Raw genomic sequence first — 23857 nt, 5'->3', positions numbered from 1 at the left:
AAATTTTGAAGAATTCTCTCCAGTCATTATTTTAAATATAACATAGAGGAAAATGAACCTGAGATAGAGGATTTAGAATTATACTAACTTCCCTAAACCAAAAATTTTGGTATTAGTGATGATTATTATAAAATGCATAGGACAAATTATATACTCTTTTATATAAAAATGAAGAAAAACAAATCGCTCTTTATTCTAGAAAATTTCTTAAATTCAGCCCAGAGGACTTTTCCTAAAGCTCAGCAGACTGTATTACATAAACTTCTTTCCAAAAAGGATAACCAAGAAGAGACTACCAAAACTAGCTATTAAATACAGAAAGTTCTAAGTCAGCCAAGCTGACTTTTCCCTGCAAGAGAGAAATGGAGAATGATTTTGTTCTCCTAACTGTATTAAACAGTGCAATACACACTTTGAGACCTACTAGGACGTTTAACTTGATAATTGACTGTCCCCTCTTTTGCCATAACAATAAAACCTTTGCTCACAAGCTAATAACAATAGAGTCTGGTATTTCATGTTCTCCTGTGGATCATTTGGTCCCTAAAGCTAGCAGTGCCTGCTTTCATCACTCGTATCCTATTATAATGAATAGAAATTGGAAATGCAACCTAACATGTTTGTTTATTAGTTCACATGGGGTATCCAGAAGAAGGAGTGGTCTTTGGTGCAGTATAGCATTGCATAGAAATGTATGTATTTTTTTATTGCATGCATTTGAAGGCTGACCAACTATGTTGGTCTTCCTGCTTTTGCCTCCAAACTAATTTACTTTATTGGCAAGTGTATTTATTTTTTAGCCTACTGTTACTGGCAATTGTGCATTTTTTCTACACTTTTTTCAACGTGCACATTCCATTTGATGTTACAAGCTTTATTACTGTTTTATTAGGTGGAGCTGGTGGAAGAAACTCGACAGCTAGATTCCACATACTTCAGAAAGCTACAGGCTTTGCATAAAGAGACATTTTCCAAGAAAGCTGAGGTAAGACAACTCTCTATTTACAAAAACAAACTTTTTATCTTGGATAGGATTATACTGCATGTATTGGCAAGGGTGGGGACCGCATAATGAAGAGAACATGTATTGATAGTAGGAAAGGATGTTTCATTTCCTGCTACTGCTTACCTCAAATGGTGCATTTGACAGGTGGCACACTTTTTTGACACATTTAACAAGAAAGCCATAAAAACAAAGCATATAAGGTAGCATAGAAGTAGCATAAGAACCAAGGTACTTCTTTATACTAAGAGCCTTCATGCCACATTATATTTCTTTGAATGTTATTGGTTATTTATGTGTGGCAGCTGCTCTATTGGTTGTCAAGTCACAAAAGAGTTAAATTGAGTTTTCCAAACAGAAAGGAACTGTTGTGTGACAGCAGTAGGCAAAACAATAAAGAAAAAGAACTTGGAAAGGATTTGGGGGCGTCAGTAAAAAGATCATAGGATTGACTAGGATATTAAAATGTTATTTTGATTTATAAACTTGCAATTTTTGTATTGGCTAAGTAAGCCATGATAGATCCCTAAAGCCATAAAATTAAATGTGGGCATCTGCATAAAAATGACAGTTTAGATTCATATTTATTGACATGGAAAATGCCCAATATATATTATTATATGAAAATGTAGGGAATAAAAACACTGGTATTGTATAATCTTATTTATGCAAAATTATGTATATATTTCTACATGTATCCATATAGGCAAGGAGAGATATCTGGAAGGATGTTCACCAAAATGTTAAAGATAATTAGCTCTGAGTAGTAATGTTTCAGGTGATTTTTTACTTTATTCTTGTACCTGAAATTTTTATTCTTTTACAAAAAAATTTTGTACAAACAGTAAAATTATTTTTTAAACATAATCTTCATGATAGTTGCCTTATTCACAAAGTTCTTCATTTGAGACACTACTAATTAGTAGCTTGGAAAAAATACATAAAAATACATAAAGGACACAGAAATCTGTTGCTTTCCTATACACTAATGATGAACTAGCAGAAAGAGAAATCAGGAAAACAATTCCATTCACAATTATATCAAAAAGAATAAAATACCTAGGAATAAACCTAACCAAGGAAGTGAAAGACCTATACCCTGAAAACTACAAGACACTCTTAAGAGAAATTAAAGAGGACACTAACAAATGGAAACTCATCCCATACTCTTGGCTAGGAAGAATTAATATTGTCAAAATGGCCATCCTGCCTAAAGCAGTCTACAGATTCAATGCAATACCTATCTAAATACCAACAGCATTCTTCAATGAACTGGAACAAATAATTTTAAAATTCATATGGAACCACAAAAGACCCCGAATAGCCAAAGCAATCCTGAGAAGGAAGAAAAAAGCAGGGGGCATCTCGCTTCCCAACTTCAAGTTCTACTACGAAGCCGCAGTAATCAAGACAATTTGGTACTGGCAGAAGAACAGACCCACAGACCAGTGGAACAGAATAGAGAGTCCAGACATTAACCCAAACATATACGGTCAATTAATATATGATAAAGGAGCCATGGACATACAATGGGGAAATGACCGCCTCTCCAACAGCTAGTGTTGGCAAAACTGGACAGCTACATGTAAGAGAATGACACTGGATCACTGGCTAACCCCATACACAAAAGTAAATTTGAAATGGATCAAAGACCTGAATGTAAGTCATGAAACCATAAAACTCTTAGAAAAAAACAGGCAAAAATCTCTTGGACATAAACATGAGCAACTTCTTCATGAACATATCTCCCCAGGCAAGGGAAACAAAAGCAAAAATGAACAAGTGGAACTATATCAAGCTGAAAAGCTTCTGTACAGCAAAGGACACCACCAATAAAACAAAAAGGCATCCTACAGTATGGGAGAATATATTCATAAATGACATATCTAATTAAGGGTTGACATCCAAAATATATAAAGAGCTCACACACCTCAACAAACAAAAAGCAAATAATCCAATTAAAAAATGGTCAGAGGAGCTGAACAGACAGTTCTCCAAAGAAGAAATTCATATGGCCAAAAGACACATGAAAAGATGCTCCACATCGCTAGTCATCAGAGAAATGCAAATTAAAACCACAATGAGATATCACCTCACACCAGTAAGGATCACCACCATCCAAAAGACAAACAACAACAAAAGTTGGCAACATTGTGGAGAAAGGGGAACCCTGCACTGCTGGTGGGAATGTAAATTAGTTCAACCATTGTGGAAAGCAGTATGGAGGTTCCTCAAAAAGCTCAAAATAGAAATACCATTTGACCCAGGAATTCCACTTCTAGGAATTTACCCTAAGAATACAGCAGCCCAGTTTGAAAAAGACATATGCACCCTATGTTTATCACAGCACTATTCACAATAGCCAAGAAATGGAGGCAACCTAAGTGTCCATCAGTAGATGAATGGATAAAGAAGATGTGGTACACATACACAATGGAATATTATTCAGCCATAAAAAGAAAACAAATTCTACCATTTGCAACAACATGGATGAAGCTAGAGGGTATTATGCTCAGTGAAATAAGCCAGGTGGAGAAAGACAAGTATCAAATGATTTCACTCATCTGTGGAGTATAAGAACAAAGGAAGAATGGAAGGAGCAAACAGCAGCAGATTCACAGAACCCAAGAATGGACTAACAGTTACCAAAGGGAAAGGGACTGGGGAGGATGGATGGGAAGGGAGGGATGGTGGGGGAGAAAGGGGGCATTATGATTATCATGTATAATGTTGGGGGGCATGGGGAGGGCTGTACAACACAGAGAAGAAAATAGTGATTCTACAACATCTTATTACGCTGATGGACAATGACTGCAATGGGGTATGTGGGGGGAACTTGGTGATAGGGGTAGTCTAGTAAACATAATGTTCCTCATGTAAGTGTAGATTAATGATACCAAAATAAAAATTAAAAAAATACATAAAGGTTGGACATTTTACACTTGTATATTAAAGTTTATGAACTACAATTTATAACCTCCATAATCCTACCTACCTGTGGAAAACAGATATTTAAAATATTGGTAGCTTATTTCATTGTCTGATGCTTTTCAAAAACAAGTAGGGAGATGAATTAACTATATTAGGAATTCAGAAGGAATGTCTTTTCAAAGAATAGGCCTCATTAGCTCTTTGCCCTGTTGGGCTTGTAAACTTTCTGCAAAATATCAGGTTTTAAAAATACCTAAAAATTAACTCTTACATGAAGAGGATTGCATATAAAGAATGTACTATTAGAGAAGCATTTTGCACTACTGTATAAACTTTTAAAATTATAGAGAGAGATGTTTTATGTTCATGAAATATTAAGAAAAAGAACCAAGTTACAAAACCATACATAGTCATATAGTCTGATCTTCATTTTTAATAAACTTGCATGTGTGTATTAAAAAGTAGAAAAAAATATATAAAATATTAAGGGTGCTTATCTCTGAATAGTAGTATTTTGTATGCATTTTGTTTTCTTTTTTTATTATAAAATACGTATTACTTCTACACTAAAATTAATATTTTATAATCAAATATATAGTAGCTGTTTACTAAATGTTCCTGAGAAAAGGGAATGGAATGGAAAGGAACAGAACAGAATTTGATGAGTTTATGAGTTAGAACCAGATTTTAGATTCATTACCCAGTTCTACCACTGAGTTGTTAAATGTCATTGGGCTAATAGTTGATTTTTATTTCTCTATTTAAATTTGGAAAATTGTTGTGTTTCAGAGATTTTTATAAAACGTATTATTTCTCTAGGACACTGCTTGTGAAATTGGAACTGGTATTTCACCACTCCCTGATGTCTCTAAACAAACAGAATACTGGAATAATGTCCCTGAAGAATATAGGCATTTTAATTTTAATGATCTGCTTAACAACAAACTGGAGTTTGAACATTTTCATCAGTTTCTTGAGGCTCATTATTCAAGGTGGGGAGCACATTCATTTTAAAATGTATTTCTCTCTTAAGACATTTTTCTAAGCTGCTTATTTTTTTAAGCCATGCATTTTGATTCAACATATTTTAAAAGTGATTTGGTACTGGATTTTACCAATGTCAGTAAAAGTTAATGAGCATATTATCTGAAGTCTATATCAATAACTATCTGTTGAGAGTTATGTTTTGATAATCTCTACCTCCAAATGTTATTTCAAGCAGTCAAACAATAATTGTTAAATTAAAACACCAGGGTATTTAATTCCTTCTCTTTTCTGCTGTTTCTTTCTTTTGTATTTTTTAAGAGAGGTGCTTTAATAAGTATTTCTGAGAAGTGTCTCTTTTATATTTCACTAAGCTGTTAGGATTACTGTTAATATTTTGTAATTTTTATTAGTTAATACAAAAGGAAACATTGAAGTTTTGTACAGAATATTGGACCATTATGACACATTTATCAGATATAAACTGAAGTATTGATCATATTCTTTTTCCAGTATTTTTTCCCCAAACTTAGCAGAAACTGGTTAGGCCTAGGGGCCACGTTTCACATATATAGTTACCCTTCTTTGTGATGAAGACTACTCTAAAACTTCACATGTTGCCAAACAGACATGGAATAAGTGGAAATTTTGCCATATTTGAAGTTGACAGTATTATTTAGTTTATCATTAATGGAAAAACTTTGAGACCCTACCAATAATGGAGGTAGATTCTTTTCTTTCAGTATGTTTTGTATTTATTCATATATTCAGCTAGGAGAGACAGTTTGCTCATTAGTTCCATGGTCTAATCACTTGTGCTTACTGGTCAAGACAAGCACTTTCTAAGTTCTGTCAAAACAACAACTTGTTTGGTGTTTAGTACAACTGAGAGGAATAAATATGAAGCACTGTACTTTGCTTTTGTTTTCATTTTAGCATGGATCTTATGTGCTGGACGGACATTGAACAGTTCCGAAGAATAATTTGCAGAGATCAAAAGCAAAGGGAGGCAAAATCTATACATATTAAAAACAAATACCTTAATAAAAGATATTTCTTCGGACCCAACAGTCCAGCTTCTCTGAATCAGCAGAACCAGGTATCAGCATGTAAACATATTTCCTATATTGAAGTATGAAAACCAGTAATTTATTTCTACTTTACAATGACATAAAGTTATCTTTTTTTCTTTTGCTTTTGTGACTTATATGTTAGATGCTTTTGATATCTTATTTTTTTAGGTATTCATAAGTATCTACAAATTAAATAACTTTAAAATTCACTCAAGCATCATATTATAAAAACTGTTATTTTAAAAAGAAATTTACAGAATAAAAATAACATCCACTTACCCATTCATTCAGTAAATATGAGTGCCTGTGATATTCTAGGTTTGGATAAGTGGTGAACAAGGGAAACAAAGTCACTGTATATTTAAATAAGGAGGAAAACAGTTATTATCAGCTATTAATCCCAGTCTCTACCTCTTTTCTGCTCTCTTAACTGATTTTACTTCAACAATGATTTTCAAAAAATCATGTCAGCTGTTGCATTATCCCCAGAAACTATTTTCATTGACCAGAAGAATAGGTCTGGCCATTTTGTACCACAGTCATATGGCCTTAATCACACTTATTAATGACTATATGATGTCATTTTTTACAGGAAAAATGTCAGGTTGGGATTCAGCTGTGGGTTTGAGTGTTCATATAACACTTTTAACACTTGAAATATGACTCAATTTTTATGCTTTTGAAATATAAAGAATGAAGTGTTATAACTTATTTAATTTGAAGTTTGCTAGTACTACATTACCACACAGAAACCAAATGTATAGCATTTGATTTCTGTATTGGTAGTTTAAAAAATACATATTCTAAAGGCATAATTTATAAAATACAAATCTCAGATTAATGCCAAATTCAGTAAATTATAAAATTCAGAGGTGTTCACAAGTAGGGCATAGCAAAATAAAAAACTAGATCTTTGTGGGGAAAACAAGCCAAAGTCCTTGGGAGTAAGAGGGAGAAGAAATTCTAGAATTAAGCAACCTTGACAAAAATGCCTTGCCATTAGTTCCCTGAGATGCAAATCTGGGATGTATTAGCAAATGTGGTTGGGTATCTCAATAAGCACAAGTATGAAATAAACACATGGAAAACATTTGTTTTCTATTTGGCTTGTGTTACATGTGTGAGGTTTTGTGGTATCTGATGCTACTGTGTGAACCCTCCATAGTATAACATGCTAAGAACTTAAAAGTGGAAAAAGTCATCCATTGTTATCATAGCTAATGGTTGTGCTTACTACAGAGCATTTTTCCCAATGACCCTTCTTCTTCATCTTTGTTTTTACTTTTATTTTTGTTTACTTACTGTGAACGTAAGGATGTCTGCATAACATTGTGTTTTATAGAGATCATGCTAGTTCTAATTTCAGTTATGTGGCCAGTTTGCTCTTTGATTAGCAAAGTAATCTTTTCTCTTTTTCTTTTTTCTTCTTTTTTTAATACAAAGCAGTATTATTATTAATATTATTTGATAAATATAATGAAAGGATGGCTAAGAGGGTTTCTCTTTTGTTTTCATGTAAAATGATATTATTATTAGTTGGATTTGATTAATCTTATTAATTACAGGAGAGCCAAGAAGAAGGTAGCTTTTCCAATGAGGAGTCCAAAAATTTGAGTGGTGTGTACACAGGAACAGGTAGAAAACAGAATGACTTATAGCAGGAAATAGCTATTAGTAGCTTGTTAAAGTCAACAATTATGCAGAAGGAAGATTTGAGCCACAAAGAAATCATGTTTTATAACAGTTTTACCTGTACAAGCGAGACTAGTGTCTGTAGTGTGACCTAGCCTTTCTCTGTTTCCTACTGCCTCTGGTTTCTTCTCTGAAGTTGTCAGTATAGCCGTACATTGCTACCACCACCGTCATCCCACCATCTCCAGCCCAGGGTTTGTTGGTAATATACGTATTTATAATATCTGACTCAACGTTGTCTCTTAAATCATTATTGCCTCATTTTCCTCATGCAGAAAAGAAAATACTTTCTTAAACAAGTCAGTTTGACCAGAATCTCAGACTATTAGACCTAGAAGAGAACTTAGAAAATTAATAGACAACAATAATGCTCTCATTTTACAGTTGAAGATACTGAGGCCATGGAGGGAAAAAATGGCATTGCTTATGGTTGCACAAGATAAGAATCCCACTCCTGTATTTTATTTGTATGTGTGATGACTTTTTTTAAAAATTGAAGTATTATTTTTTTAATGAAGTGTGACATACAATATTTTATTGGTTTCAGGTATACAACATAGTGATTCAACAATTATGTACATTACAAAATGCTCACCACAGGAAGTGTAGTCACTGTCACCATACAAAGATATTATAATATTATTAACTATATTCCCTATGCTGTACTTTTCATCCCTGTGACTTATTTATTTTATAAATGGAAGCTTTTGTCTCTTTATCCCATTCATCTATTTTGTTCATTCTGTCACTCCCTCTCTCCTATGGCAACCACCAGTTTGTATTTATGAGTCTGTCTCTGATGTGTTTGTTCATTTGATTTGTTTTTTAGATTTCACCTATAAGTGAAATCATGTGGTATTAGTCTTTCTCTGTCTCACTTATTTCATTTAACCCTCTAGGTCTATCCATGTTGTCACAAATGCAAGATTTCATTATCTTTTCTGGCTGACTAATGTTCCATTGTATATATGTACTACATCTTCTTAATGCATTTATCTATTGATGGATATTTAGCTTGCTTCCCTATTTTGGCTATTGTAAATAATGCTGTAATAAGCATAGGAGGGTATGTACCTTTTTGAATTAGTAATTTTATTTCCTTTGTGTAAATTCTCAGAACTCACTCCTTTATTCTTTGAAATATATCACAAGCAAAATCATACATCAGAAACAACCATCACAGAAACCAGTTCTGTTAGATGTTAGGGGCATTGTCTTTCTTTACTATATGTAATATAGCCAGCAGATATTTTATGGAAAATGAAAATCGTGGCACCAATTGGTACTCAGCAAATGCTTTTGGGGGTGAATGAATAAATCAATGACTATTAGTGTTTCTTTATCAAAATAGAAGTTTGTACTTTCTGTTTCATTTTTATTTTCTTAGATAATGAATTTAAGTGGTGGTTGGGGAAAGATTCTCCATGAGCAACTTGATGCACCTGTTCTAATTGAAATTCAGAAACATGTCCTAAATAGGCTAGAAAATGTATGGCTGCCATTGTTTCTTGCAAGTGAACAGTTTGCAGCACGCCAGAAGATAAAGGTATGTAAGTTAGTATAACTGGATGGCAATTGACAGTATCTCTCACAACATCAAATGTGCGTACCTGTTGATCCAGCCACCGATATGGCATGGTGGTTAAGAGCATCGAGTCAGACTAACCAAGTGTTAATCTCGGCATTGCCACGTATTAATTGTACTGCTTTAAGTTTTATAGCCTTACTTTTCTCATTTAAAAAATATGTTAATAACAGTAATTGCTTCATAGGATTTTTGTGAAGATAAAATGAAATAATGTATGTTTAGTTTTTTAGCATCATGCCTGGCATACAAAAAATACTCAAATATTATCTACTAGTATAGTTACTATTTTTTAAATTACTTAATTGGGCAAGGATGTACAAGGGGAAATTGTTAAATGAATTATGATAATTATATACTATGGAAAACTATGCAGATTTCCATATAAAATGAGACTATAAAAATGAGATTTCTATATGTACTGATATGAAAGGTGTTGTTGAGTGAAATAGGCAGGATGCAGAACACTGTATAGAAGATCATTATATGTACTTATTATATATACTTATATCCCTATGCTGTCGGTCTATGCATATCTATCTGTCTATCTATCTGTCTATCTATCTATCTATCTATCTATCTATCTATCTATCTATATTTATGTTTATGAAAAATACCTGAAAGGATTTATCTCCAGGGAAGAGGCCTGGGGAATGAGAAGGATTTTGACTTTTTGCTTTTATAAAGTTCGATTTTGTTCTTTTATTTTATAAGAAGTATGTATTACTGTGATAATTTAAAACTCTCACACCTAAAAACAGGCAAACCTGATGTTTACAACAATTATCCAGGGAGCAGAGAACACATGATTTTGGACTTTAGTATATAAAGCATATGGTATTAATATTCATCAGGAAAATTTAAAAAGCTGCCCTCCATGGTCAGTTTATCAAACACCTTGAACCTTACTTATCCTGGGAATACTCTTAGTCTTCTGAGCACCTTAAGTTATGGAAACACAGTACATTTGGGAAAATAGAATTTATAATATGGAGAAGAGTTGACTTGTTTTAAGCAAAAAGTTCCTGGAAATAAGCTTTGTAACAACTCATATTTCCTCATTTCATTTCTTCAGGCTAGCTCTAATTCTCTATCCAAAGCCAAGTAAAAAGATACTTGCTTTACTAATGTTATTTACTATGTTTTTTCACTGTTTCCACAGTAATTTTATTGTTACTTAATAGCCATCTCCTGACTTAGCATTCTTTGTGTGGTCAATAACTTACAGTGATTCTGGCAACCTTAAGCCAAAGACAAAAGAGAAGGGAGATAATTCATTATAAAATGGTGCTGGAGTTTCTCACACTCTTAGGAGAAGAGTTGATACCCAAGCTTAAAAAAGGCCACAGGCCAGGGCAGCCTTGGGAACCCAGCAGGGATTCTCAGGTCTCTTCTTTGGGGTGTGGCTGTCAGAAACACTCAGCATCAGTGATTCTAGTTCCTGCCTCTCCAGGTCAGCTCCTGCATCTGTCTGCTATGGACAGGGAGGTGGCATCAGATAGCACAGATTTACCCAGAGTGATTCCCAAAAAAGGGAAAGTATTGTGATCAGGCAGTTACTGTAAGAAATATCTACTGTGTTTCTTCCCTGTATTGAATAACTTTTGTACTCTTCTAAAAGAGTTGTGGCTAGAAAAGAGCACAAAAATCTGAAGTCCTAATTATCTCTCCAGCATTAGTTTCCATGTGACCCAAAGTGAAGATTTTTAATGTGAAATTATTTTCTACATTTGGGGGCAAAACCCTCAGGTATTAATATCTCAATTTTGTAGAAGAGGAAACATTTAGAGAATTTGAGTGATTTGCCCAGGGACCTGGGTAGGGCTTCCATTTTTAAATCTGATCTTCTTTCTCCTGAACTGCATGATCTTTTATCCATGATGACCCTTACTTCATTTTTTAAAGCTATTAAATTAGTAAATGATTTCAAAACTTCAGACATTCTAAATAACTGGGATAAAATAGTTGGTATTGCTTTTAGGTACAGATGAGAGACATAACTGAAGAGCTCTTACTACAGAAGCATGAAAGGAAAGTTGGGGTCTGGAAGGCAAGTAATATTTGTTATATTATTCCCTTTGTAAGTTTTACTCTGTCAGAGTATTTTCTTTTTTTTCTTGTTTAAAGTCCCTTGTTGTAGACACCACTTTATAAGCCATCAACTCACTGCTGGCACTGTTTAATTGGCTGATGGATTCTGGGGGAAGTGTAATTCTACCAGACCCCTCTTATCAAAGAGTTCCTTAACCTGCTAAACTCTAGAAGTGTATGATTCAATTTTAAATATGTTTTTAAATTTATTTTACTTGTGATGATTTTATTGAGACAAGCTGTTCATTCCAGCATGTGGTAGTTTATTTATTACTGAGAGTGGATTACACAAAAAGAATGAGAAGAATGCAGCAGAATCGGCAGGTTTAGTTATCTGACATTGTTCTCTTTATTTAGAATTACATTTTAGCTTTAAGAATTAAGCTTTAGAATTAAGATAACTATCATTTTGGTGACTTCCTAAATCACTATAATATGAATAATACTTGAAATGGCCTCTTTTGCTTAACAAGCATGATAAACACAGTCTTCTTGAAGCTCAAATTTATGTGTATTCATCCTTCTACAGGTCTTGATAGAATGTCAGACTCGACCCAGGTGACCCCTCCAAACTAACAAAAAAGACAAAATTGTATTTGACTGTTAGAGACATGCATGAGTCTATCAGGATGCTCTCTTTCTGTATTTCCATTTTGAAAAGTAATAAACTGTTCTTATGTTTGTCTTCTGCTATATTTTTTACTGAAATATAGGTAGAATGGGCTTATATTTCATACTGTGCAACATATATTATTTTCAGTTTAGTTTAATTAAATTACAGGTTTTTAGTCAAATTACTAACTTTAGTATCTTAAGAAGCAGGTCTTAAAACAGTATTTGCTGAGGGGATTTTAAATAAACATACCAGTCTAATACATAGTTGTGCCTATTTATAGGGTTATAATTTTAATATGGACCATGTGGTAAGTCTTAACTCTTTGTCCAGAGAATACAACATATGATTCACTAAAATACTGATAGACATCTACTCACTTTTTGTGGGTTAAAGGCACCATTATTCATTTAGACTGCCTGGAGTTCTCTTCACCTGTCAGTTTCCAACTCAGACGTCATCCTCAAGGACCTTTTCTGTCAAGTTTTTACTCCTCCAGGCAGAATTAGTTACTCATCCTTTTGTGTTCCCATAGTACTTTTTACATAATTCTCTTCAACACATTGATGAACATGTAGGATTTGTTTCAAGAAACTTATTTTATGCATTGGATGTTTAGCATGGGTTTTGATGGACTGTTACTGTAATTCCTAAGTTCATTGAGAAGGCTGCCTTTGGAATGATGCTTCTTTGCATGGTTTAGGCTAAACTCAGATTTAGGGAACTTTAATAAAATTCATCCAGTAAAAAAAAAAATCTATTCAGTAAATTCAATAAGATTCATCTTATGTTTTTAGTCTGAGATACTGAAGGGGGATGAATATGTGATCTAAAATGGTCAAAGTAAAAAATATATATTTCAAATTATGAAGATAGCATTATTAAAATACAATGGGGTCCTTCTGTTTTTTTTTAGAATGTAAAGTGAATCTTCAGTCAGAGAAAGTTTATTATTTAAAAGTTTGTCTTGTTATTAAAATAATATAAAGATGTCTCACCTAAAATCATGATTTTTTTCCTATAGAATTATAGTAAGCTCCACAGTAAATTTTTTCTAAAAATTTTGAAAAAGTGTCTTAAATGTTCGATTATTTTACTTTTTATAAGTTAAGAGAATTATATATTAACATATATGTAATATGTGTAATCAGAAAATAAATAATAATAACATAATAATATATAATTATAACATTGTGATTACTTTGTCTATTTAAGCACAGAACTCATGCACTAAAATGTAGTTTTTCACCATAGTCCCAAACTGTAATGACTGTTAACATTCTTAAACATTGTAGTCATATGTTCTAAATCATCCAATCATTTCTCTTTCTTTCTATTAAAAAAATTATGGCATAAAAATATAAAGGGAGACAACGGGGAGAAGAACAGAGGGGGAAATCTTGCCAGATTCTGAGTATCCATGCCATAGATTTCAACAGCCAAAAGTAAAGGAAGTAGAAGTTGATAATTTTGAACCTAATAAATGACTTTATTATTACTTTTTAGAGCACAGCTAATTTTCTGTATTCTCTGTTTTGGACAGCCTGTGGAGAGTAAGTGGATATCCTCATCTAGTGAAATCATTGCTTTTCGTAAAGCATTATTGAATCCAGTTACTGCAAGACAGTTTCAACAGTTTGTGGCTCTAAAAGGAGATTTATTGGAAAATGGGGTACTCTTTTGGCAAGAAGTACAAAAATATAAGGTATTATATTGAGAACTACAAAAAACTACTTCTTTTTGAAGAAGAAACGCATTAGCATTACAGATTAACTTTACAGACATTTCTATAAGATATCCCAATTTTCCCAAATTCATACCAATATGTAACTACTGAGGTGTTTATTTTTCTATGTTAGATACATGTATTGTTACTCAGTGAAGACTAAGAGTGAGCCCTGGAATGATAGTATTTTCTTCTTTTAAAATTAAAGTATCATTGATATACAATCTTTTGAAGGTCTCACAGGAACAACATTGTGGTTTCAGCATTCCCCCATATTATTCAAGTCCTCAGCCGCCCACCCCCATTGCAGTCACTGTCCAGCAGTGTAGTAAGATGCTATAGAGTCGCCCAACTTCAAGCTCTACCTCAAAGCCACAGTAATCAAGACAATTTGATACTGGCGTAAGAACAGACCCATAGACCAATGGAACAGACTAGAGAACCCAGATACAAACCCATGCATATATGGTCAATTAATATATGATAAAGGAGCCATGGACATACAATGGGGAAATGACAACCTCTTCAAAAACTGGTGTTGGCAAAACTGGACAGCTACATGCAAGAGAATGAAACTGGATTATTGTCTTTCCCCATACACAAAAGTAAACTCGAAATGGATCAAAGACCTGAATGTAAGTCATGAAACCATAAAACTCTTAGAAGACAACATAAGCAAAAATCTGAGTATAAACATGAGCAACTTTTTTCTGAATGGATCTCCTCAAGCAAGGGAAACAAAAGCAAAAATGAAGACATAGGACTACATCAAACTAAAAAACTTCTGTACAGCAAAGGACACCATCAACAAAACAAAAAGGCATCCTACAGTATAAGATAATATATTTGTAAATGACATACTCGACAAGGGGTTAACATCCAAAATATATGAAGAACTCACACGCCTCAACACCCAAAAAGCAAATAACCTGATTAAAAAATGGGCAGAGAATATGAACAGACAATTCTCCAAAGAAGAAATTCAAATGGCCAACAGGCACATGAAAGATGCTCCACATCATTTATTATCAGGGAAGTGAAAATTAAAACCTCAATGAGATATCACCTCACACCAGTTAGGATGGCCAGTATTGAAAAGACTAAGAACAGCAAATGCTGGCGAGGATGTGGAGAAAGGGGAACCCTCCTACACTGCTGGTGGGAATGTAAATTAGTTCAACCATTGTGGAAAGCAATATGGAGGTTCCTCAAAAAGTAAAAATAGAAATACCATTTGATGTAGGAATTCTACTCCTAGGAATTTACCCAAAGAATACAATTTCTCAGATTCAAAAAGACATATGCACCCCTATGTCTATTGCAGCACTATTTACGATAGCCAAGATGTGGAAGCAACCTAAGTGTCCATCAGTAGATATGGATAAAGAAGATGTGGTATGTATCCCACTGCAGTCTCTGCCCAACAGTATAGTAAGATGCCACAGAGTCACTATTTCCCATTTGCCTTCTCTGTGCTACACTTTCTTCCCCATGACCCCCACAACCATGTGTGCCAATCATAATACTGCTCAATCTTCTTCTCCCTTCCTCCCCACCTGCCCTCCCACACCCCTCTCCTTTGGCAACTACTAGTCCCTTCTTGGAGTCTGTGAGTCTGCTGCTATTTTGTTCCTACAGTTTTGCTTTGCTTTTATACTCCACAAATGAGGGAAATCATTTGGTATTTGTCTTTCTCTGCCTGGCCTATTTCACTGAGCATAATATCCTCCAGCTCCATCCATGTTGTTGCAAATGGTAGAACTTCTTTTCTTTTTATGTCTCAATAATATTCCGTTGTGTATATGTACTGCCTCTTCTTTATCCATTCATCTACTGATGGACACTTAGGTTGCTTCTGTATCTTAGCTATTGTAAATAGTGCTGCAATAAACATAAGGCTGCATGTATTTTTTGAATCAGGGATCTTGTTTTCTTTAGGTAAATTCCTAGGAGTGAAATTACTGGATGAAATAGTATGTCTATTTTTAGTTTTTTGAGGAACCTCCATATTGCTTTCCATAATGGATGAACTAATTCACATTCCCACCAACAGTGTAGGGGTTCTGCTTTCTCCACATCCTCGTCAGCATTTGTTGTTACTTGTCTTTTGGATGTTGGCCAGCCTAGCTGGTGTGAGGTAATATCTCATTGTGGTTTTAATTTTCATTTCCCTGATAATTAGCGATGTGGAGCATGTTTTCATGAGCCTGTTGGCCATCCGAATTTCTTCTTTGGAGACGTGTCTGTTAGATGCTCCACCCATGTTTTTAATTGGGTTATTTGTTTTTTGGGTGTTAAGGAGTGTGAACTCTTTATATACTTTGGATGTTAACCCCTTATCAGATATGTCATTTTTGAATAAATTCTCCCGTACTGTAGTTTACCTTTTGTTCTGCTGATGGTGTGCTTTGCTGTACAAAAGCTTTTTAGTTTAATGTAGTCCCAGTTGTTCATTTTTTATTTTGCTTCCCTTGCCCAAGGAGATATATTCAGGAAAAAGCTGCTCATGTTTATATTCAAGAAATTTTTACCTGTATTTTCTTCTAAGAGTTTTATGGTTTCATGACTTACGTTCAAGTGTTTGATCCATTTCAAGTTTACTTTTGTGTTTGGAGTTAGATAATAATCCAGTTTCATTCTCGTACATGTAGCTGTTCAGTTTTGCCAACACCAATTGTAAAGAGGCTGTCTTTTCACCATTGTGTATTCATGGCTACTTTATTATATATTAATTGAGAATATATGTGTGGATTTATATCCGGGCTCTCTATCCTGTTCCATTGATCTGTGGATAGTATTAGTATTTTCAACATACTCAAATATATTGTGATCTAATTAAAACCTTCCTGAAAAGAGTTTTAACTGTATTTTTGCATACCCCTTCATCTATAAATGTACTAGATACATTTTTTTTCTAAACATACCCATATTCAGTACTTTAACCAAGACCTCTTTACAAGAATTTCTCCCAACCATATTTACAGCAATAGTAATCAAAGACAGTGAATTATGGATAAATAAGTCAACAGAGATGAGAGAGGTTTTTCTACTCAAAAGAATAGCCACATTCTTAACAAAATAAATAAGCAAAAGAACAAGTGGTTAGGTGAAAAAACAGTCTATTTTCAGGTTTAGTGTTTAATGGAATCATGTAAAATCTTTGCATTGAAGAGGAAGAAAGGACTTCTGGTATGTAATTTAGACTTGAATACAGAAATGTTGTCTAGAAATACCTATGAGTAGGCATCCAGCCATTGTTTAAATATTCCCAGGGGTAGCAGGCTCATTTCCTTGCAAGCAGCCTGTTTTGTACCATTATAAAAATGGAAAATAAAAAATAAAACTGGAATTTAAGAGGATAATGCTTTCAAATGGCCTATAATGTAAGTATGAATTATACAGTACTAATGCTCTGCAGCATTCATATTCTGTATAGTTAGTAGTTGCTTACTAAAGTCTATTTCCAAACTTTCTCCAACATACTATGAAACTGTTTTCCACCTTTTTTTATTATCAACAGTTTTTGTACTATTGTAAACTTAGAAATTTTCTCAGAAAATAATATTTTGACATAAGTTGTTTCAGAATCTGTCACAAGGTAGCTAATATTAAATTTTTTTTGAAAATTAGAAATTAGAAGGGAAGTAGAGCCTGTTTTCCAGAATAGGCAATTATTATGAGTGGAGAGAACTATCTTCAAGCTAATATGAATATGAACAAGCCGAGCCTTACTAGGACAAGAGGTAAAGAGATGAACCTTGGGAAATAAGCTAATCCTAGATGCACACACAGTCAACCCTTACTTACTTTTGTGACTGTTTTCCTTCAAGGATTCCTTTGGTCTTCATTTAAATACCTTTTTTTTGTAGTATAGAATGGAGGACTTATAATACTAGGTATCTGTTTAAAATAATGTTGTCAGAGTGATTTTGTTCATTCAATAAACATTTATTAAGTATCTAATGTGCCAGCCATTATGGTAGATTATTTGAATAATACAGTGAATAAACACATCAAGAAAGTGAATACAACTCCCCCGAGGGATGGGGAGACATCCATGAGAACAAATGTCATGGAAGTGTATTGGCTGTGATCCATGTTCTAACCAGGTATAGTTTTGGCACAGAGGAGGGAATGTGCAGGGCAGTTGATAGGTCGGGGAAGTCTCAGAATGAGTGATGATACCTGAATTGGGTCTTGAGGGTGTTTGCCAGGTGGGAAGCATTCCGCCTGGCAGTCTTGTTGAGCTCACTATGATATGGCTTACACTTCTTAACTGTTTACTGCCTATCAGATATTGTCTTAATGCTTTTCATGTAATAACTAATTTCTTCATCAGAATCCTGTGAATTCAAACCCATTATTCTCACCTATTAGAGATGAAGAAGCTAAGGCACAGAAAAGTTAAGAAACTCCTGGCATCATACAGTTAATTAAGTGGTAGAGCTGGAATTTGAACCAAGGCATTCTGTTGCTAAGGCTCATGCCCTTACTCACTCAGTCATGCTCCCCCTCAGCACTGATTATGGTAATATGCAAAGACTGATCTACAGTGATCTTACTTATTCTGAATTATGAAAAATAGAGAAGAGCCTAAATATTCAGCAACAGGACATTGATTACTTAGCGATAAATAGAATACTCTGTAGCCATTAAAAAACTATGTTGTAGGAGAATAATCAATGATGGGAAAAGATATGCATCTTGCTGATCTTTTAAAACCTACCTACTAGAAAACAGTATGATTTAAAGTGTGTGTTTGTGTATGTGTGTATCCAAAGAGAAAAGACTGGAAGGAAATATTCATCCAAGAAGTACACTTAACTGAGCACCTACCGAAGGGCTATGCTAAATCATGAGGATACAACCGTGATCAAAACTGTCTTTCCTCTTAGAGTTTACAGTGTCATGGGAGGGACAGACAAGTGATAGACAAGACAGTTGATAAGAGTATGATTAGTGCAGTGGTGGAAGAGGCACAGGGTGCATTGAAACAACCTAAGATGGACTTCTCTCCTGTGCTGAGAGAGCACAGGAAGCTTCCTGGAGGAAAGTATGCTTGAACTGAGACCTTAATGATAGGGGGAAGTTAATTAGGCTAATGGTATAGTATGGCAGAACAATTATAAAAAAGTCAGTTCTGAATCTTTAGATTCTGTCCCATCACTCTGAAAATTAAAACTATATATAACTTCACAAATTTATTTTTATTTCACAAGCCTTACATTCCATGATTATAAACCAGTTTCATCAAATAATTATATATATGTATGTCACTAGCAACAGCAAAAAAAAAAATTTGGTAACATAACAAACATGTTGAATATATAGCCATTTTCTGAGGGGCTGCTAAACTGAGTAAAAATGCTAACTGTTGTCTTAATGTAGCATTTATATCAAGATTTTTTTCACACATTTTACATCAAACAATATATAAACTTTCAGTGCAAGCACTATAATTTTTTCTTTCTTTAACAGTGTTCATAAGAAAGTTAGTACAGTTCCCATCATACACTGGGTACTTCATAAATGTTGGCTCATTTCTAGCCTAGAAGTACAAGTTTCCAAATTTATTTGCTTTCTAATGATTTAAAGAAGAATGTCTTTGTCAGAGAAATGCCATAATTCAAAATAAGATACATATTTATTGTAAGGAATGATAACCCTACATTGTAATGTAAAACTGGGTCTTTTTAATGTCTAATCACTATTGTTTTCTTTAGCTATGAGGACAATGTGATAGGTTAACTGAAAAAATACAGATCCTAGGAGATACATAACAACACACCTGTCACCACCAGCATTCCTGCTTATGTTGTTAGCCTTTTTGAGCCTAAACTACTTTATGTAGAAGCAATTCTGGCTGGGAAAGTTTTTGCATCCACCCATAAGTTGAGTTAGGTGCTTGTTATCAGTGCTTTCCTATGACCCTAGGTATACCTCGACTATTGCATTTACTAGTAACCATCTCAGATTGGAGTAATATGTTTTCATGCTTCTCCTCTAGAAGCGATTGAGCTTTTAAAGGTTAGATACTCTGTCTTGGGGCTCACTCAGTGTCTGCCATATAGCAGGGACTCAATATAGATTTGTTAAATGAGACAAAATAGACACTAAAGCTGTTCCTATACCTAGGAGAAGCAGCAATCAGGATTAAATGAACCTGTATTTATGTAAGGTGTATACATCAATGTTTTAGGTCCCTCTAACCCAAGAGAAATTAAACCTATTATTTTTCAAGATAGCCTTGACAAGTTCCGATGCCCTCCTGACCTGAACTTAAATTGTACATATTAACTGAAAGACATATTGACACAATTCTATGAAGTATTCTCGTAATGTGTTTTCATCATATATTGTTCTTTCTTGTTCAGGACTTGTGCCATTCTCATTGTGATGAGCCCATCATACACAAGAAGATCATGACTATTATCAACTGCTTTATTAATTCCAGTATTCCACCAGCTTTACAAATTGACATTCCTGTAGAGCAAGCCCAGAAGATTATTGAACACAGTAAGGAATTAGGACCATATGTATTTAGAGAGGCACAGGTAAGAGATCAGAGCAGGTCACTAAGTGTACTTTAAAATAGATTGACAATGTAGATATTCTTTTAAAGCTTTTGTGTTATTCATATTTGGCAAGACTCCGATCCTCCAAATACTGCAATTTGTTCTGTTTAAAGAAATCTTTGCAGATGCCACAGAACATAGGAAATTAGTAAACTAGTATTTTGTTTATGATAATAAACAGCAAATACAATTATTTAAATACTGTACTTTGACTTTCCATGGTTATCATTTTTGTTGCTAACTTAAAAAACTCAAACTAATTTTTCCTTCTGTTCCCATCATATTTCCTTTTAAAAATCTGCTACCACAAAAATGTGTAAAGTATGTGTGTACCAATGTGTATTTTTAAAGACTGGAATATTCACATACCTCATAAACTAAGTGAGAGGAAATTTGAGTACTGGACCAACATAATGTACACAAGTTCATGAAAGGAAAGCCATGCCTGTTAACCCTCTCAAGTTACTTCTTTTTAAGATAAATATTAGAAAACAGTGATTTGGTGAATATAATTTATTTGAATTTTGAAAAGCTTTTTAGTACTGTTGTTCCTGAAAAATGATTAAGAAAAATAAATTATAATAGGAGTGATAGGGATGACAATGTCATGATCTAAGTGATATGAACCAGAGATTTAGGGTATGATTGCCCTTGAGTATGGAAAAAGGCCATTATTCCTTAACATTCATTTGTGAGCCAGCTGTGTTCTAAGTCCTCTAAGGAACTGAAAGTGGATTCACAATCCAAATTAAATAGGTATTAAAATAGGCAAAAATACAAAGAAATGATTGAGGATGTGCTAAAGAGAAATAGACAAAACATGGTGCCAGAATCTGTTAATGAAAAGATCTTATAGATTACTTAGCATAGCCTACACCTCTTGATAACCAGGTCAGGGCTGGCCCATTGAAATTGAAGACCTTGAGTCTGACAGTGAATGTCTAGAGCGGCTTACATTGGTTAGGTTGGCCATGCTGTCCAAGGATTGCAGCCTGTGAACTTTACTGGAGCCCTTTAGTTTATGTCTTCTACCTGATTTCCTTAAACGGAGTCCTACACATACCTTAAATATGGACTGTGGAGAATAAAAGAATCTTTCTTTAGGGGCCCTATCCTACCAAGTCCATTGTTCCTTCTGTATTCTGAGGAAGCTCAAAGAATGGCATCGGCTACCCAGGTGTGCAAGCCAGAGATCTAGCTGCCATTATCATGTCTTCCTCACTTTCATTCCCTTATCCCCATATCTTCGGTCCTAAAACTTAGCCATTTGTCACCTTTTTTCCAACCCCATGCCACTACCTCAGTTCCTGTCTGCAGCATCTCACATTGATTACCACAACTCCCTGCCTCTGGACTCTCATGAAACTGTGTAACTCACCGCAGACAGAGCCTTCTTTTTCAAAATGTACACCTGATCATGTTACTTCTCTGTTTTCAATATCAATTATTCCCCATTGTCTTCATAATGAAGACCAGACTCCCACCACATATCTCTCTAGGCACATATCTTACCACATCCTGCCATCTATCTCCCTGTCTTACTGAAAATATTTGTTGTTCTGTAAAGGGACCTTACTCTCTTCCCTGCTCAGCTTTCTGCAGTATTTATCCCTGGCAGAACACTTGCCACCAAATTGAAAATGACTAATCTCACACCCAACTTTCCCATTAGATTGTAAGCTCTTTGAGGGCAGGGAATGTTTCCTATTTGCCTTTGAGGCCTGAATGCCTGGCACAGAATAGGCACTCAACAACATTTTTTAACATATGAATGAATGACTTGAGAAGAACTATCTTGACAAAAAGTAGTAAGATCAAATTGAAAATGAGAGCAAAGTTGCACAAAAAGGCTGAATAGCAGATTAAAAAAAACCTATTTCCTGTTTCAAAAATTTCAGTGTATCCTCTGTCTATCCCCTACCTGCACGCCTAATAGATTGAACGTTCTTCAGCCAAATTTCACAACCCTTTTGACTCATACTAAAGATATTTACCCTGTCCTGCCAGTGAGCAAAGTAGCTCTATGTTTATTAAAATGTTTTCTTACAGTTTGGTTATCTTTTACAGTTCTGGAGGTACAGGGTAATTTTCAGGAATAACATGTATGTTAACCTAAAATCATTACTGCAACTCTGTAGTAGTTTTGTCTGCCATGGAAAAATTGTGTCCTAATCGGTTGACTTTTGCTGGAAGGCCTCCTAGATGGAAATAAATATATTCAAGGGCTGCGAATAACTCAGATTTTGGAGAAATACCTGAGAAGTAGGGTCAATAGTTGGTAAATAGAGGAGGAGAAATACTTAAATTTAAGTTCATATAAAAACTACATGGGACAGGGGATTACTTCATTAAGTACATGGCAAGTAGATGTAAATGCAAATGTTTTAAAAGGCTACATTTCATTAAAATATCTATAGCTTTTATGTTCATAATCCCAAGAGGCTACAGAATTCAATGACAAAATTACATTTTAAAAAGAGTAAATAATTTTGAAATTACTAACAGTATTCATGTACAGAAATGAAGAGCAATGAAATGCACCAACTCAGGACTCTGTTGCAGCATTTACTTGTTAAAAATTCCTCTTTTCCCTTGAAGAGTTGGCTTGGAGCCTAATGGGATGGTTCCTTTATTGCCAGGGCATTAGGTAAAGGCTATTCCCAGCAACAAGATGTTGGACTTGATCTGATATGGCAAGTTCTACCTTCTTGGAAGTAACGTATGCCTCTGGAACTAATGGAAAAACTTGACATGGGTTTGAGCAACAGTTCTTATCTCTATAAATATCACAATTAATCACTTAATGTAAAGTGTCCTCATAGAAAGCATTTGTCCAGGATACCACTCTACTTAAATGTTACTCTTCTTGCTCTCACATAAAAGAGAGATTATATCATTTAAAAGTTACTCAAGATTTATTCTTAGATCTGCAACTTTAAGAACTTTTCCAGAGGCAAGATGTATTTCCTTTCTCTAAAAGAAAGAAAGAGGGGGCAGAGAGGAGTTCCTCTTGATGAACTGAATATTTGGAATACTTGCATACAGCAACAGAGTGTGTGGCAGAGCAACTAGTATATGTTTTAAAAGAAAACATAAATTTCTTATTTAAAAAGACCTAATGGATTCTTTATTAATACAGTCAATTGGTTAGGGATACATAAAGAATAAAGTGACTTTTAAGTGTATGGCTTTTTTAAAGAAAGACTTCTCCTTGGTAATAAAAAGCACTGATGATAAGCATGTGCTGAGCGAAACTATACCAAGATGTCTGGAGACAATAAGTTGGAGGAAACATGCTGTATATTAAAGATAGAATAGTTAATCCATTATTATGGTGAATTAGAGTTTAAATTGGTACATTTGTATAAAATTGTAATCCGAGACATACTTTGTTTTTTACACAGATGACAATTTTTGGGGTTCTGTTTAAATTTTGGCCTCAGTTCTGTGAGTTTAGGAAGAACTTAACTGATGAAAAAATTATGAGTGTTTTAGAGAGAAGACAAGAACATAAGAGGCAGAAAAAGAAATTGGCAGTCATAGAAGATGAAAAATTTTCAAAGGTGAGACAAGCCTCATTTTGG

At 34.2% G+C, this 23857-nt stretch overlaps 1 protein-coding gene across 3 annotated transcripts in view; it reads left to right on the top strand.

Moving 5' to 3' along the window:
• The window catches only part of RGS22 (regulator of G protein signaling 22), a 158307-nt gene that overhangs the window by 110761 nt on the left and 23689 nt on the right, over nt 1-23857 (top strand). For 2 of the 3 annotated variants that reach the window (XM_073229891.1, XM_073229889.1), the window contains exons 16-23: nt 893-985; nt 4754-4926; nt 5855-6017; nt 9071-9229; nt 11250-11318; nt 13516-13677; nt 20073-20252; nt 23678-23836. In XM_073229891.1, the coding sequence (XP_073085992.1) occupies nt 893-985; nt 4754-4926; nt 5855-6017; nt 9071-9229; nt 11250-11318; nt 13516-13677; nt 20073-20252; nt 23678-23836 (1158 nt within the window). The remainder of the gene's footprint in view (nt 1-892; nt 986-4753; nt 4927-5854; nt 6018-9070; nt 9230-11249; nt 11319-13515; nt 13678-20072; nt 20253-23677; nt 23837-23857) is intronic. The other variant, XM_073229890.1, reaches the window with a different exon arrangement.

The sequence above is a fragment of the Manis javanica genome, chromosome 2, assembly GCF_040802235.1.
Source record: "Manis javanica isolate MJ-LG chromosome 2, MJ_LKY, whole genome shotgun sequence".
NCBI classification, from domain to species: Eukaryota; Metazoa; Chordata; class Mammalia; order Pholidota; family Manidae; genus Manis; species Manis javanica.
The sequence above is the reverse complement of the archived record's forward strand: the minus strand, read 5'-3'. Positions and strand labels throughout refer to the sequence as shown.